General features: G+C 32.9%; 1 protein-coding gene across 1 annotated transcript in view; it reads right to left on the bottom strand.

Annotated features, from left to right (window-relative positions):
- Positions 1-14,285, bottom strand: part of mybbp1a (MYB binding protein (P160) 1a) — a 30,139-nt gene that overhangs the window by 9,487 nt on the left and 6,367 nt on the right. Inside the window, exons 8-19 of the mRNA XM_016446669.1 lie at positions 10,931-11,048; positions 10,382-10,671; positions 9,247-9,357; positions 9,019-9,144; positions 8,206-8,400; positions 7,943-8,051; positions 5,034-5,121; positions 4,660-4,823; positions 3,422-3,541; positions 3,187-3,318; positions 2,889-3,062; positions 878-1,035 (exon numbers count right to left, since the gene is read on the bottom strand). Coding sequence (XP_016302155.1) covers positions 878-1,035; positions 2,889-3,062; positions 3,187-3,318; positions 3,422-3,541; positions 4,660-4,823; positions 5,034-5,121; positions 7,943-8,051; positions 8,206-8,400; positions 9,019-9,144; positions 9,247-9,357; positions 10,382-10,671; positions 10,931-11,048 — 1,785 coding nt within the window. The remainder of the gene's footprint in view (positions 1-877; positions 1,036-2,888; positions 3,063-3,186; positions 3,319-3,421; positions 3,542-4,659; positions 4,824-5,033; positions 5,122-7,942; positions 8,052-8,205; positions 8,401-9,018; positions 9,145-9,246; positions 9,358-10,381; positions 10,672-10,930; positions 11,049-14,285) is intronic.

Genomic DNA, 14,285 nt, shown 5'->3' with positions numbered 1-14,285 from the left:
GGGAAAGAGATGCGTGTCAGATCCGCGTCATGTTCAGCAGCAGCAGCTTTTAAAGCAGCCAAAATAAGCGAATAACCAGCTGCTGTGATGTCTGTTAATCAAAGAACAAAAGAAAAAATGAGGAAATCAATAACTTTTATAGCTTTAAGGATTCATCTATATTTAATTTAGAATTTAGACTTTGATAACTTTATTCAATTTCTGTATATTTCCTACTTGCTGAAGGGCACAGGTAGCTAGATATGACATTTATTATAATGGGTTTATGTGAAGATTGTTTTAAGTTCACTTAAATTAGAAGTTATTTTTTAAAGTCTAACAAATGTTAAAATTGATAGCTCTCAATTATACTGTAATGTTGAATGGCTAGTCAATGGTTAAATATTAGGGTGGAAGAAATCCTAGAGACATCAGTAGTTCTGGTATCAGTGATACTCGCCTTCAGTCATAAAAAAAGATGCCATTAAACAAATATTTAAAATATACTGTCTTTATGTTGTCTCTACATTAATTTGAAGATTGAATGTGAAATTACTGCAATATAAAAGTATATTTAAAAATTTTAATGTTAGGTGGGAAAAAAATGTGATTAATTAGTTATTTTTTTTTAATCGATTGACAGCACTAATTTTTCAGTTTTCATTCAATAACAAATAATATAAGAAAAACTAAAATAAGTAAATTTAAGTACTAAAAGAAACTAAAATTTAAATAAAAGCTATATAGAAATATTAAAAGAAATAAAATTGACAATCACATTTACCAAAATTACTCAAATTTAAATAAAAAATATAAAAAAATATAAAATAAAACCTAATTATAAATATTAATAAATATTATAAAAGTATTTAAATAACACTAAAATAGCACTGCTCACCTGAAGATGTCTGCGACCTTGCGCAGGAAGTCCTGTTCCTGTTGGCTGGTTTCGGAGCTCATCCCGTTCTCGATCACGCTGAGCAGCGGTTCCACCATCCCAAGAACCAGAGCACTGCTTCCCTGTTTGCTCAAGAACATCTCCACCATGTCCAGTACCTGAAAACAACACATCAGATTACTTAAATCAGCCTCTGAGAGAAAAACTTGCATATTTTAACTATACACTTTTTCAACATCGACTAATCATTAATCAGTCTTAAGGGGGTCATAGGATGCCCATTTTCCACAAGTTGAAATTATTCTTTAGGGTCTTAATGAAAAGTCTGTAACATAGTTTGGTTACAATTTCTCGATGGTAGTGTAAAAAATACCTTTTTTACCCTGTCAAAAACAGCTCTTTTCAGATACAAGTGCATTAGGGAATATTTATTTTGGCACATGGTTTTAGTAAAAATTGTCTCCTATGTGGGGAATGTGGATAGACATGCTGAAACTAGTCTGAAACGGGCACATTATCATAAATCCTTATTTTTAGCTCAAGCCTCTGGAAAAAAAATGACAAAACAAACAAAAACAAGAGAGGGACAGAATACTTTCCTTTTGGGAATGTGTAAATAGACAAAATCTTATAAATATATTACACATTAAAAATAAGGATTATTAACATTAATGGTTTAATTTGCATAAATGAATATTATAATATAAATAATATGAACATAATTTATTTATTAACCCTTAAAGACCTAGAACATTTTTGGGGCACCTGACACGCCTCAACCCTCTACATTGCGAGTAAATCACTCGCATATGCGACTAAATCTTCACTCTGGCGACTAAATGATATCTAATATTAGCCAATTGCTAATAAATTCTCAGATTTTACTCGGACACACTGCCAACTCACATTTCAGTTCAAACAACTTGTAAAAGTGCATGTAGCATCCAATGACCCCTTTAAAGAATCCCTGAATAATTCGGCAGGTTTAAGATACACCTGACATGTTTACAGAATATGTAAATGTTGGACAATTTTTAACACAAATAAACTGCTTAAAAAACTTTGCTAGATGCAACACAACTGCCAAAGTCATCCGTTTGACTGTATATGGTTGTACTAGTAATAATATAAAATATTATTGTTAGTTAGACTTGTGCCGGTATTCGGTAATGCGATATATCACAGGCTATTTATTTTCAAACTTTTTAAAAATTTTAATCTGGACTATAACATGCCCTAGATATTGTTTTGATTCTTTATTGTTCGGTCACACTTTACATTAGGGTTTCATTAGTTAACATTAGTTAATTCATTAGTTAACACAAACTGCCACTGAAACATTCTTATGAACATTCATTAATCTTAGGTATTCCAATATTTAATAACAGGTTGTTAAAATCGAAAGTTGCAACTGTGTTATTTAATGAGCTAACATGAACTAAGACTTAATAACTAATAATTAATAACTTCTGTAGCAAATGTAGCTATTGCTCATTGTGAATGTTAATGCATTAATTAAGGTTAACTAATGAGGTCTTATTGTAAAGGGTTCTTTTGCACTTTAATCTGTGTAAAACTTTTAACTTTATACATTTTTCTGTATTGCTTTATTGCATTTAAATGTTCAGTTATTTTTGTTATAAGAAAAAAGTTATTAAACCTGTTATACTGTATTATGACAGCACTTTTTTTAAAACAAAATGTCAACATCGTGATAATACCGCACACCGTGATAAAAGCTTTAGCAATTAATCGCAACATGAAAATTTGATACCGGCACATCCCTATTGCTAGTAATATTCAAAATATTTTTAAAAATTATATATATATATATATATAAACACTGGAAGCTTGACATTGGAAGTTCTACTTGATTTGATGCTTCACCATTAAATTAATTTGTTCTATATGAGAAGAACTACTGTTTAACTAACTTAAAACTTACATAATAATAATAATAATTCGATAATAATAGATAAAAATAAGATAAAACATATATTCAAAGTCATACTTTAATCTTGAAGTCCCGCACGAGGACCTTTTCCTTGCGGAGTCTGTCCTTCTCATCTTTCTTGGCTTGGATCTTTTTCTTCTGCTCCAGAAAGAGAGCAGAAAGGCTTCCGTCCAGCTTCATCATGGCCGCATCATCCAGTTCCTCTTCATCACTGCCATCCTCTTCAGTAGCCTAAACAAGAACAAGAGAACATCTGCTACTATTGATTCACTCTTTGAGTTATCTGGAATGTTCACACAGGTATATTCTAGGTTACAACTGTGTATGCGGTGAAAATTAATTTACTCGTTCATACCAGAGCATTCTGACCCTGCAGAACCTTCATCAAATCCAAACGGAAGTTCTGATCCACCCCTTCTCCTTCCTCCATGGCTTCATCATCATCATCTTCAGAGGAAGAGGAGGAGGAATCAGAACCCTCTTCATCCTGATGAAATGAAAAAGAGAGAAGGGAAACATTTGAAATGTACAGAATTAGATACAAAATTATTCAGTTTGATGGCATAAATACTCATGATGGACAGTCTCACCTCCACATCATCATCCTCTTCTTCATCTCGCTCTTCCTCCTCTTTATGTTTTTTCTTTTTCTCCTTCTCATCAGTCACCATAACACCACTTTCATCCTCATCCTTGTTTGGGTCTAGAACCTACAAATAAATTAAAACAAGACCCTATTTACTTTCTTAATAAATTATCTGTGTCTTATACAGCACAAATAATCATTATGTACATTAATAATGTGCATTATTTAAAAAAAAAAAAAAAATTGTTCATAGCATTAACAAAATGTAATTACTTTCTCTCATTTAATCACAGCCATGTGGACGGGGAAAATGTAGAATTTACCAATAATATCACCAATCAGCCTAACACCCTCTATTCAATCAAATCCTCATGAAATAAAGCCCACCCTAAATGATTTCCTCCAGAATATGTGACCATGGACCACAAAACCAATCATAAGGGTCAATTTTTCGAAATTGAGATTTATACATCATCTGAAAGCTGAATAAATAAGCTTTCCATTGATGTATGGTTTATTAGGATAGGACAATATTTGAAAATATTGAGAAAATCGCCTTTAAAGTTATCCAAATGAAGTTCTTAGCAATGCATATTACTAATCAAAAATGAAGTTTTTATATATTTACGGTAGGAAATTTACAAAATATCTTCATGGAACATGATCTTTACTTAATATCCTAATGATTTTTGGCATAAAAGAAAAATCGATCATTTTGACCCATACAATGTATTTTTGGCTATTGCTACAAATATACCCCAGCGACTTAAGACTGGTTTTGTGCTCTAGGGTCACATATGCAGTTTCACTCAGAAATACATCACATTATGGAAGCTAAATGCATTGTGGGTAAAACTGAACGTGTACAATTATGTCTGTTTATAACAAATATGAAGAAGCAGCTTAATCGGTAACTTACAATTTAAACTTGGTGGAGGATGTGTTTTCACAAATTGAAAAAGCTCAAATAAAATCTAAATATTAGATAAAAAGATTAAAAAGGGTAAACATTTGATATGTAGCCTTGGAAACTAACTAAAACAAAATAAGTTTGAGTTGAACAACTAAAACTAAAATTAATATAAATGAATGCTAAAAAAGAAATATATTGAAAATGCACATTTACATACTAAAACAACTAAAAAAAATAATAATAATAATAAAAATAGAAGCAAATTCAACATATTAATATCATTAGAGTATGTAAACAACACTAAAATAGCACTGTCAACAGTCTCTTACATTCAGGATGGAGCTGAGAGCTTCTTGGGTGAGGTGAGGACAGATACGGCTAAACACAGCTTTACACACACCACGAGTGAGTCGACTGGGCTGAGACAAGAGCGACAGCAGGATCTCAACAACCACCTCCACCCAGAGCGGCTCCTCATCAGAGCTCTTTCCATCTGCAACACACACACACATGCACGCACACGCACGCACACACACACACACGCACGCAGACACACACGCACATGCGCGCACACACGCACGCAGGCACACACGCAGGCACACACACACCATTAGTGCATAATCAAGCAAGAATAATGGACTACATCAAAAACAGAAGTCAAAAACATTAAATCCATCAATTGCACTGAACCACTCCAACTTACTCGCTTTCTTCTTCTTTGGTTTCTTAGCCTGAGCTTTCTCCATGCAGGTCCGCAAATCATTTAACAGCTCCAAACTGTCTTCTGGAGCCTGGAGCGAGAAAAACATTTATGTCAAGATCACAAAATAAAGGCAGTAAAACAGTCTTTAGCACATTCAGAAATTATTTAATCAATCATATTCAATCAATTTTATTTTGAATAGCAATGTAAAGCACATGATTTTTTCTTGTACTTAATTTCCAACAACTATTTTCAAATAGCAAAAATGAACCGGCATTAAAACAAAGACTTTCTCATGCACAACAAGGGTAAAATATAGAAAAAATATACAATAAATTCACAAACAAATAAAACAGTGGCTGCAAAAATTATTTAAATATTTCAGGCTGTTTTTAAAATTTTTATTATTATTTTTTTTTTAACCTTTATTTGTATAGTGCTTTATATAATACTGGTTGTGTCAAAGCAGCTTTACAGTGTCCAACAGAAAAAACTAATTTAAAATAAATAATTAATAATAACATTAATATAAAATATATTATTCCATTAGATTAGTTTTTTATCTTCTTAAAAAAAAATTATGTGTAAATGCCCGATTATCTACATTTGTTTAATTTATGCATTTGTTTGATGCTTTTATCCGAAGCAACTTACATTGCATTCAAGGTACACATTTTATCGGTTCATGCAAAACCCAGGAATCAAACCCATAACCTTGGCATTTCTAGCACCATGCTACACTTTATGAGCTACAGGAATGCTTAACTGATAATCGTGATGAAGTGACAAGTCATTTTATTTCTGCTTTTTGACAAAAGAATTAAAAAACATTCGACTACATAAAAACATTATGAATGTTTTAATACAGCATTTGAGCACAGATACAGAAACTTTGCTATTTTGTTATCTAACGCAGGGTTTCCCAAACTGGGGTTCAGAAGTCGATGGAAAGCCAATAATTAAATCAAACGTAAAATTAAAATAAATCATTTTAAAATAAAGAATATTATTTTAAAGACACAATATGTACGATTTTCGTAATAAAATATCTTAAAAAAAAATTATGTGTAAATGCCCGATTATCTACATTTGTTTAATTTATGCATTTGTTTGATGCTTTTATCCGAAGCAACTTACATTGCATTCAAGGTACACATTTTATCGGTTCATGCAAAACCCAGGAATCAAACCCATAACCTTGGCATTTCTAGCACCATGCTACACTTTATGAGCTACAGGAATGCTTAACTGATAATCGTGATGAAGTGACAAGTCATTTTATTTCTGCTTTTTGACAAAAGAATTAAAAAACATTCGACTACATAAAAACATTATGAATGTTTTAATACAGCATTTGAGCACAGATACAGAAACTTTGCTATTTTGTTATCTAACGCAGGGTTTCCCAAACTGGGGTTCAGAAGTCGATGGAAAGCCAATAATTAAATCAAACGTAAAATTAAAATAAATCATTTTAAAATAAAGAATATTATTTTAAAGACACAATATGTACGATTTTCGTAATAAAATATCCAAAAAACACTTGCACATATATTTCATGCAGTTGTGCACTTACGTTATCCCAAAAGTTCCCAAGGATTTGTAAATCCAGAGAAATTCCAATTTTAGATAATGGCTCATCCTGGTTCATTGTCGCCTGTCAATTACGTAATATCCACGCTATCGGTTTCCTCTTGTAGAAACTATGGCAACACACGTGGACTAAAATGCTGCAGCAGTTAAACTAAATCCATTAAGGCAGTCGCGAATAACATGAAAATGATATGAAAAGTGTTAACTGCAGCATTAAATTTAGATCTGCTCAATGTTGCGCCATGAATCTTTTTCCGCGTTTTTACAGTGTTGCGCGTTATAACCAATCGCACACGAGTGTGTTGAGTTTAGGAACGCAGCGGCCAATCAGAGGCGTTTAGATGAGTCATTGCTGAAACACCGGAGATTTATTCAGTGCGCACGCTCGCTGAGTGTATTCTCTCATCATAAACAACAAAGTTGCTGATGTACGTATGATGTAAGTAGGAGATTCATTCATCAAACCGTGTATAGACAGCTTTACTGATTATAAGGGGAGTTATTTGAGAGTGCTTAAACTCGTGCTAGACTGAAGTCAGGCTGTGACGAGAGGGGCTGGGCCGAGAGCCATGGGAACGGAGCGAGGCCGGTGGAGTAAATGCTAATGCACGACACCTGCACCACTCACCGGTCTCGAGTCCCACGGAGGAGCTCCGGAAGGATAAAAGGAGGAGTGACGACAGTGTTGGACGAGAGAGGACCAGGCCTGGACTTTATTTTTGTGTTTTGGTTCTGTTTGTGCGCGAGTCGTCCGCGAGGGGCTGTTGCACTATTTTGTGTTTATTTTATTATTAAAGTTTTCTTTGAATGTTCGCCAGTTCCCGCGACTACAAACGTTTGTTACACAGGCATACTGTTCTTGGACAATGTAACGTTAAACGTTCTTTGCTCGCTTTCTCTATATAATTTATTCACTGTTTGAAAACCTTTGGAAGGTACAGGTAATAAAAAAATTATTCATTCATTACATCCGTGAACATGAATCGGACATCTCTGGATGGTGAAAACGACACCTTTGTTATTGTTTTGAAAATGCGACCTCTAGTGCAGAACACTTACATATTGTGCCTTTAAATCCAAACGTTACACTTACTACAAAAGATAATCTAGAAACAAAGAAAATACATAAAAATAATTTCTCCATTTACCTGCATGTCATGTGACCACTGACAAACATCAGAGAACAGTGAACTTGGGGGTATGCAGTTAAATTATAGAAATATTAACTTAAAATCTCAGGAGGTTCAGTTGACAAAAACGTTTGGGAATCTTTGATCTAATGTTACAGACATTTATCGAGCCATGAAGAATCAAACCTTGAACATCTGAATGCCAACGAGAAGGAAGAGGTGCTGGAACGCCGAGTGTTCTGGTGAAGAAGACTTCTTTGCTTTTTTCCTCAAGTCCTCCACTGATTCCAGCATACTAAACACACACAACACAAAATCACCGAAGGCATTTCAGCTGCAGTCCATCTACCTCACTTTACTCGTTTACATTTCAAAGGTCATAAAGTAGAAAACAGCCTTTTCTTGTGTTATGACTGAGATCATGAGTAGTGTCTTGCAGGATGCGTCACCTGTCCCAGCCCTGTCTCTGCTCTGGACTGAGGGTCTGAACGCTCTGGACGTGTTTGCTCTGGTTGAGCAGCGTGGTGGCGTACTGGACCACACAGTAGATCCACATGCTTCCATCAGCTTTAACACCCAGAATCCTCCTCTCCGCCTCAGCAGAATCTCCTAACACAGCCATTGTGTTCATGCCTTGCAGAAGACTGGAGGAGATGAAGTAGATACTTAATTTAACTCTATATTTATAATTAATACCTTAATTTAAAGGGATAGTTAAGTCTGCGATCCGCCGTAAAGCAAGAAGAAGAAGACGCGTCATGTGCCAGCTGTCAAGGACGCGCTCAGGACAGTTCAGACATTGCAGTGCATCAGAGGTAAAAAACAATATAAATACTGTTCAGTTTCTTGCACAGACCGATCGTTTCGTGTCTTTACACATCAATGTATCGTCACGAGCCGCAGGGTTTAATTTGGTTTTGTTTGTGTATGTTTCTTTGACTCTCAAAGCCGTGATTCCCATTCACTTCCATTATAAGACTGACAGACTGCAACGGTTTGAGTTAAAAATCTTCGTTTGTGTTCTACTGAAGAAACAAAGTCACCTACATCTTGGATGCCCTGGGGGTAAGCAGATAAACATCACATTTTCATTTTTGGGTGAACTATCCCTTTAACTTGTTTAATTCAATAAAAACTGTCTGTTGCATCCATTAGCATTTACATTTTATAAAAAGAAAAATCTCTTTTAAAAATGCTCTTTATTATGACTGATTAATTTTTTAAATTTAATTTACAACATTTTACTGAAAAGTTTTATTGACCCGTAGAAGGCTGAAGAGATGCTGGCTCGTGTTTGTTGATCGATGGGCACTGAGAGAGCCTGCGTTGTCTCAGGAATTTCTGGGGTGGGTTTCTTCACATCAAAGAAAGAGTGGAAGAAAATAAACCTACAGAAGAAAGATAAAGCATCGCAATACCATCGATTCATATCAGAGGAGTTGCCACAGGAGTCATGTAGAGACCATTAGTGAGATCTCAAGATGAGTTACCGAGCCATTTTCATGACGAGATCCTCCCGTTTCTTAATCTGATGGTTTTCCACAATGAACGTGAGGCGTAGAATGATCCATTTACGAAACCTGACAACGCAGCTGTCACTCCTACAGCAAGAAATAAATCAGAATAAATATGAAGTTTGCATGAGAGGGAACTGCCTGGAGATGAAAAAAAAAACAACACTTATACAAAGAATTGTTAATTACTAATCAAATTACAAATGTGTATTAATCTTGTTAATCGTTAATATTAATTAATTGCATCATATCATATTTATCATATATATGTTGTATTAAATATTTTTATATATAATATAAAAAATATGTAATAAAATATTTTCATAAAAAAATATTTAGTGCATAATAGATTTGTACTATAGATTGATTTATAAAAATACTTCATAACACTGTTAATTCACATATTATTATTATTATTAATATTACAACTTATTATTATAATGAAAGTATAAATGAATAGTTAAATATTCTATTTATTGTATATAATTAATAATATGAATCCTTATATTTATATAATAATAATAATAATAATATAAATTAAAATATAAATATTATTATTATAAATTATAAATGATCATATTAGTAGTATTCGTAGTAGTATTATTAGATTTATAATCTAATCATAAATTAGTACAAATATTTATATATACATACAATAATAATAACTAATTATGTAAATGTATAAAATTACTCTATTTATTGTATATAATAATTAATAGATTTATAATTTTTAAAAAAAAAAAAAAGTCCTATCTAATAATAAATCAAATAGAAAAAAATTAAGTAAAATAAAATGGCAAAAATTATTATTCTTATAAATATTATTAATACTACTACTACTAATATTTATTATTCATGTATAAATTAGTATTTAAATATTATTAATGTTATTACTGTATTTATTGTACATAATTATTATGGATTGTTTATTATATTTACATAATCATAATTTAAATGTATATATACATATTGTTTTTATTATTATTGCTATTAACATATGGTTTTACTCAAGTGAAAATCATAAGATCACTTAGACAAGATCTGCCTTGTCAAAGTGTAATACTTCTATTCTTAATGATTTTTAAGCAGTCAATTCTTGGAAAACACTCACTCTACTTCAGTCTCCTGGTTTCCTTTCTGTCTGCGGGTGCTGAAGTCCAGGCATTTCTCCAACTGGGGCTTGCAGAAGCCCTCCATCAGCCACTCCACGTACTTCTGCAGCGCAGACAGATCCATGTGCTCCAGATCCTTCCAGCAGGACGGGACCACAGGGTAGCCCTGGTTAGTGAGCTGAGTGAAGCCGAGCGCCACGACGAGCTGTTTGTCAGCGTCAGCGCAGCCCCGCATGAACTCACTCACATACTTCTCCATTTCTGGAGCAAACCTGAATCGGTCTGCCAGCTGAAGGGAGAGACGCATGATAAACATACAGTATTATGGCACAGGCTGTATTCAGAATGCAGTACTAGCTCATTGCACATGTATGTACATGCATAAATACAGTAGTATGCAACTCTGATGTCAAATTCTCTCACTACTTTTAATTCTAGTGATCTTTTACTACAGAATTAAATGGCGTTTACATTTGTGTTAAATAAGCAAGTTTTTAAACTAAAAAACATCACGTGAAACATACACATCACCAAATATAAAGACAGACCTGTGCGGACAGCATGTGTTGACCGTAGTGTGTCATCACATCAGCGGACACCACAAACTCAAGCTGAGCGACTGACAGCAGCGGCAGAGACGCTCCCAACAACCGGAAACTCAAATAACTGATAAATAAAGAGAGAGAAAATGATGTGTTTTGGTCATCATATTCTAACGGGTATTAGGGTTGTGCGATATTGACAAAAATAATATCTCGATATTTTCTGGCATTTTATCGATAACGATAATTAGACGATATTTTGCTGAGTGTGTTATTGTGCTTGTAAGGACTACCGTGGACAGCTGACTCCTAAAGTTTTTCATATTCTTCATATTCTGTGTGGTGGTCAGTTCACACTGATAGAAATCAATCTTTTCCAATAAGTTTAAACGGATTTTTTTGGTCAATTTTATGGGCATTGTTACCAGGCAAATTAAATCAGTATCAACAAAATTCATCTTTGCAATGCAGAGGAAACACAGAAGCTTCATCTGAAGTGGCATTTAGATGCATTTACACACTGTTTAATACGAGACATGAATGCATTTAACCTGCGCTTACAAATGCATAAATAATGTTTTGATATATTAAACATAGTGGCAGCAAGTCACTGTTAATAAGTGAGTCATTGCGACTGAACCGAATCATTTAAACGGTTGATTCATTCAGGAACGAAACTCCGTCATGTTGCACAGAGACGCAAAACAGCGCTGTGGCTGTGTTTGGAATTATTTTTGTTGGAGAAATAGCGCAAAAACAGGAAATATGGCATTTAAAACGTAAGTCTCTTAATTAACTTCTTGTTTATTGAACTGTTGTAAAACAAATCATTATCACATTTGTAATCATGGTAATTTTTGAAGAAAAACGGCACTCTTCGTGTTAAATTGATTAACTATATGAAGTGGTAAAAATATATACATTTTCTGCCCCCATGTCTTGAATTTGTGATCATTCTAAATGCATTTAATTAGACTGAATCATGCAGTGAAAGAACGCACTTTAAATGCGCTTCTCGTGATGTATGCGTGTGCTCTGTAGGGGTGTTCTGAATGGTTTTTGCAAAATATTCAATAATGTCAAATCGCACATCGTTAAAACAACAATTACGATATTATCGCAGACGATATATATCGCATACCCCTAACGGGTATTGAAACAATTCTTAATATTGAGATCAGTAAAAATGTACCCATGATTCTATTTTAAATTACATGGGTTTCTATAGGCATATTTATTTATATCTATGCATATAATATTTATATATATTTATTTAAATTAAATTAAATTAAACAAAATAACATTTTAACAATAAAAGATGTTTTCAATTATAAAATACATATTAAATAAATAACTACATTGTAAATAAAAATTAAACAAAAATTTAACTAAATAAAATTAACAATAAAATACATTTTTAATAATAAATTTCAAATAAATAAATAACTTAAATAAAATTAAATAACATTAACAATAAGATACATTTTAATAATACAACAACATTTTAAATAAATAAACTATTTTAAATAAAACTAAACTTTAACTAAATAAATAAAATTACACAATACATAAATGCAATTAAACTACATTTTAAATAACTAAATAAATAAAATGTATACAATTTACAATATATTGAACTACTTTTTAAATAAATGAATGCATACATGCAAAAAAATAATTTCTCAAACAAAAATTAACATTCTAATTATTCATTATTATGCTGCATTTGGTTGATTTGATAACCACAATCACTACCATCTAGGGCTGGACGATATGGCCAAAATTTATATCACGATGTATTTCTTAATTTCGGTCGATACGATATAATTCCGTTATCGATATGAACACTATTTATCTGAAATAGAAATCTTTTGTAACATTATAAATGCCTTTATCATCACTTTTGATCAATTTTAAGCATCTATCAGATCAAATGAAAATGCCATCGAAACTTTTCTGAAGACAGTCGGTTCCCTTCAGAGATACATTCATATAAAACACCCGTGCCGTGTTATGATTTTGAAACGTGCAGTGCTCATGTTTATTCAACGAAGTCAAACAGCACAAATAAATAAATGTATGGGAAACTGGTAATGTATATCGAAATATCGGAAATGTGTTTAAAAATCATATCACCGTTATTGAAAAAAATAATATCGCGATACATATTGATATTGAATTATTGTCCAGCCCTACTACCATCCCAGATCAACACTTTCTACGAACTTAACAGTTACATTCTAAGACACTGAAAACATTTTACACAGTTAACAAAAAGATGTCAGATATTATTATGTGCAAAATAATTCCTAATAATCAAATGTGGTGAAGTAATATCCGGGCGTGCCCATATCTGGCATATATTAGACACTTGAACTAGCAGGTTAAGGTTTGGCTACACATGTTAAACTCACTGTGTGGGTCCAGGCATCTCTGACAGCATGCCTTTGATAATGGCTTCATTCCAGAACATCTCGAAGTTGTCCTCTCGCAGAGACGCCTGTAACAAGTCAAACGCGACCGGGGGAAGAATGTTCTCCTTCTTCACAGAACGAGCGGCCGTCTTCAAAACCTCCACCAGCCTGCAAGTGCACATCAAAAGAATTGATAAAACAATGAAGCACAAAATATTCAAGCATGTTTTTAACTTACCACTTATGAAACAACATTTTTAAATGAAATTAACACAATAAATATGCAACTAAAAAATAAATAAATAAATAAATCATACTAACAAGAGCATGTTTTAACCTACCATGTGTAAAACAACATTTTGCTCTTTCAAATAAAATCAACAAAAAATAAGCAAATAAGTAAAATAATAAATAGTGATTCATTATAATAAATAATTATAGAATTACATTATTTCATATACAATTTATTACATTATAAATTCATTTTTAATAAACCATTTAAAAAATCTAAAATGTAAAATATATAATTAATTATATAAGTAAATAGACTCTAAATTAAAATCATTTAAAAGTCAGACACACTTACTTCGGCATGTTCTCTTTAGTAATGACTGCAGTGGTTCCCAATAGTTTCTTGAGTTTTTTGGGTTTGAGCACAGAGGGGAACTTCTGCAGGGCCACTAGGAGGAGCTCGAGCTGCTCGGGAGTGTTGAGGGCAGAGGTCAGGTCAGACTGCAGGGCGCTCAGGAGCACCTCTTCAAACACCTCCTTCGATGTCTACGCAACAAACACAATGCAAACTAAACATTATAGAAACGAGAGACAGTAAAAGATCATCAACAACTGAGAGTTTATCTGAATCCCCAAATGGCTCCAGTAATCAGTGTCACATGATCCTTCAGAAATCATTCTAATGTGCTGATCTGCTGCTCAAGAAACATTTCTTA

Source organism: Sinocyclocheilus anshuiensis, unplaced genomic scaffold (assembly GCF_001515605.1).
Source record: "Sinocyclocheilus anshuiensis isolate Anshui unplaced genomic scaffold, SAMN03320099.WGS_v1.1 scaffold137, whole genome shotgun sequence".
Classification (NCBI taxonomy): domain Eukaryota; kingdom Metazoa; phylum Chordata; class Actinopteri; order Cypriniformes; family Cyprinidae; genus Sinocyclocheilus; species Sinocyclocheilus anshuiensis.
This window is presented reverse-complemented; position numbering and strand designations above follow the sequence as displayed.